Genomic DNA, 3,965 nt, shown 5'->3' with positions numbered 1-3,965 from the left:
AAAAAAAAAAAATATATATATATATATAAATATATGGACACTTGTATGTCTCATTAGAAATATATATATAATATAGATATATTTTTATTTTTGATATATTATTTTGTAACCTTATAACTTCACAAAAATATTTAATTGTTTATGTACTAAAATATTCTCTCTCTCTCTATATATATATATATAAACGTGTTAAATATAGAAACAAAAAAAAAAAAAAAAGTTATATCTTTGAATTATAAAAAAATCAAATCAAAACATAAGGACAACATTTTAGCATTTTAAAAAAATAATAATTATAAATAAATAAATGCATACCACATACTTATTATATAAACATAAAAACGAATTGCCAACATCCTTTTCCTTGAATAATACATTAAATTAAAGCATATTTCCTTCTAGAATATATTTTATTAATTTTATCAAAAAAATAAATAAATAAAATAAATACATATTAAATAATAATATAACAAAAAAATCATTTTAGAGATTAATTTCGATTTTTCTTTTAACATATTTGTATATTTAAAAAAAAAAAAAAAAAAAAAAACTCCTATTTATTTTTTTTTAAATATACTTCTTGATCTTCCTTTTTTTTGAAATTAATATTTTATACTTAAAATGTTATATATATAAAAAAATATATATATAATATATATATTATATGTACGTTATTGAAATATATACTAATTATACATAATATACATATATATATATTTTTTTTTTATATGTAATCAATCATATAAAAGAATAGGCCTTGAATTTTATACTGAAAAAAATTATTATTATTATATATATTTACATATATATATAATAATATATATAATATATAAAAATACAATATGAAAAAAAAGAAAAAAAAAAAAAAAAAGAAAAGAAAAAAAAAAAGAGCACATATATTTTATTAATAGTTATTATGACGAAATAATAATAATATATAATTTTTTTTATTTTTAATAATTTTCCAAATTTTTTTAATTTTTTTATAAATATTTTATATTTTATATTATATATTTTATTACTTATTAATATTATATAATATATATATATATACATATATATATATATATATATTTATATTTATATGTTATATTATTTTATTTTATTTTTTTTTTTGCATTCATATATTATTATTATTATATTTTTATACCTTTAATTAAAAATGATATAAATTTAATAACGGTTAATACGTAAAAGTAAAACATAATAAAAAAATAAAAATATAATATATGTATATAATAAATATATATAATATTATATATACACATATAGTAATAATAGTAATAATAATAATAATAATAATAATAATATATATATATATTTATTTATTTCTATCCTGATATATATATATATTTTTTTTATCCACACAGTTTTATTTTGATATACAAAATATGTTCTTCTCTTTCGAGAAATAGTACGATTTTTTTTTTTTTTTTTTTGATTAATTATATATATATATATATATTTTTTTTTTTTTTATTTATTTTATTATTTTGGTAATTATTACCTGGTTTAAAACTGGAATGAATAAATATTATTAAAATAAGAAAGATGGCATTAGTAAGATGAAAGAACATAAAAGAAAACATATTTATATGTAGAAATGTGTATATAAAAATATTTACATATTTGTTAATCATTTTAGTAGTATTTTAACTTGAACAAATATATATATATATATATATATATATATATATATTTATTTATTTATTTATCTTAACCCTTTCAATGTTGTTTATTTTCCACAATAACACTTTATGCATCTCTCCTTATTTAAGAAAATAAAATGAATTAATAGAACAAGAAAATAACTTTCTCCATTTGTATACATGAACCTAATATAGTTTTGTATAACAAATATATTTATATTACACATACGTGCATATATATATATATATTTTTTTTTTTTTTTTTTTTATCATTGATCCCGTTTTTAGGATGATGCAGAAGCTCAAAAACAAATCCAACAAATGGTAAACTTCATCTTGAATGAAGCCAAGGATAAAGCACATGAAATTGAAGCCAAAGCCTTAGAAGATTTTAATATTGAAAAATTAAGAATTGTGCAAAAGATGAAAGAAAAGATACGTGTAGAATTTCAGAAAAAAGCTAAACAAATGGAAATTAAAAGGTCTATTGCTAGATCATCAGCTATAAATAAAGCTAGATTAAAGAAGATGTGTGCAAAAGATCAAGTTTTTAAAGAAATTTATAAACTTAGTAGTGATAAATTAAATGATTTATATAAAGATAAAGATAAATATAAAAATCTTATTGTAGATTTAATAGTTCAATCATTATTCTATATGCAAGAACCACATGTTATTGTTCGATGTAGAGATATAGACAAAGCAGTTGTTGAAAGCTCCTTAAACGAAGCTGTTTCAAAATATACAGACAAATTAAAAAAACAATTCAATATTACCAAAACAGTTAAAATAGAATTAGATAAATCGGGAAATTATCTACCTCCACCACCTACACCTGAAAATGAAGGAAATTCATGTCTTGGAGGTGTTATCTTAACTACACCAAATAGAAAAATTAATTGTGATAATACTTTGGATGTGCGTCTCAAACTAGCCATCGAATATTGTACACCGGAAATTAAAAGAATGTTTTTTGAAAATGCATAAAAATATAAAATATAAAAAAATATATGAGAATATTAAAATGAACACTTTTATGTAGGCCAATATCCCAAGTGTATCAAAAAGAATAAAATAAAATAAAATAAAATAAAATAAAATAAAATAAAATAAAATAAAAATATATATATATATATATATATATATATATATATATTTCAGAAACTATAACAATTTTCCCATTTTTTATTACAACAGAATATTCTTTAATGTGCATATAAATTTATATGTATGTGTATGTATTTATATATACATTATTATTACTCTAATTATTATAATTTTTTTTTTTTTTTTTATCGTAACATTTTATTGTTAATTGTGTTATTATAAAAACAAAAAAAATAAAAATGAAAAAATATATAAATATATGAATATGTATATATATATATATATATATATATATATATGTATATTTTTTTTTTTTTTTTTTGATCAAAATTGCCCCTTGGATATTTTTGAATATTTTTTCTTTCTCAATAATCTCTCATCCTTCTTTTGTATGTAATCCATCCTAATTTGCCTTTCGGTTTTTCTATTATCAACTCTACCTGCCTCTTCCAATTTTTTCCTAAATTGTTCAGCAGCTAGTTTGGCTTGTAATAAACCAAATGCACACCTAAACCTTCTAATTCGATGTACCCCATTTTCCACCCATTGTACCATCCACACATTCAATCTTTTATAATAAGAAACTCCCTTTACCTTCGAAATAAACCAAGGAATTTCTTCATATTTAACATTGTACTTTCGCTTTCTCCAATATTTCCAATTTGGAAGCAAATTCCATGGGTAATCTTCCCCTAAATATTCACCACTTCGTAAAGACTCAATCCATTTAACACGATAATAATTATTCGGAATATACTGCTGTAATTCACCTGTTTTCGCTTGAAAACAATCTGATGGTGCCAAATATTCTGGCGGAGTCATATGAGGATGAATAATTTCTCTCGTTTTAGGCTTATAAGGATGTTTTGATAAAAACACATTTGTCAACGTACATATATTCTTTGTATTATACCATTTCCATTTCATAAAAAATTCAGATCTTTTTGTAAAAAAAAATAACATTTCTTTATATATTAAAAAACAAGGGTGGGGATGAGGGTTTTAGAAATTTAATAACATTTTTATTTATTTTATAATTGGCTATATAACATTTTTTTATAGCTAGTTGAAAATATTACATTTCATATATATAAATATAAAAATTAAAAAAAAAAAAAAAAAAAAAAAGGAAACTTGTTTATTTTTACCTGAACGTTCAGGAAAAAACATATATTTTTTTTTTATTTTGTATTTTTAATTTACCCTTGA

At 18.8% G+C, this 3,965-nt stretch overlaps 2 protein-coding genes across 2 annotated transcripts; one reads left to right on the top strand and one right to left on the bottom strand.

Annotated features, from left to right (window-relative positions):
- Positions 1-1,551: 1,551 nt before the first annotated feature.
- On the top strand, positions 1,552-2,636 carry PRSY57_0932500 (vacuolar ATP synthase subunit e, putative; the record flags this gene model as incomplete). The annotated part of the gene is made up of 2 exons (XM_012907564.1): positions 1,552-1,560; positions 1,938-2,636. The coding sequence occupies 2 exons, from the start codon at positions 1,552-1,554 to the stop codon at positions 2,634-2,636; spliced, it is 708 nt and encodes a 235-aa protein (XP_012763018.1).
- Positions 2,637-3,080: 444 nt separating this feature from the next.
- PRSY57_0932400 (transcription factor with AP2 domain(s), putative) lies at positions 3,081-3,683 on the bottom strand (the record flags this gene model as incomplete). The annotated part of the gene is made up of 1 exon (XM_012907563.1): positions 3,081-3,683. One exon carries the CDS (start codon positions 3,681-3,683, stop codon positions 3,081-3,083), a length of 603 nt encoding a protein of 200 aa, XP_012763017.1.
- Positions 3,684-3,965: the final 282 nt, after the last annotated feature.

Source organism: Plasmodium reichenowi, chromosome 9 (genome assembly GCF_001601855.1).
Source record: "Plasmodium reichenowi strain SY57 chromosome 9, whole genome shotgun sequence".
NCBI lineage: Eukaryota > Apicomplexa > Aconoidasida > Haemosporida > Plasmodiidae > Plasmodium > Plasmodium reichenowi.
The sequence above is the reverse complement of the archived record's forward strand: the minus strand, read 5'-3'. Positions and strand labels throughout refer to the sequence as shown.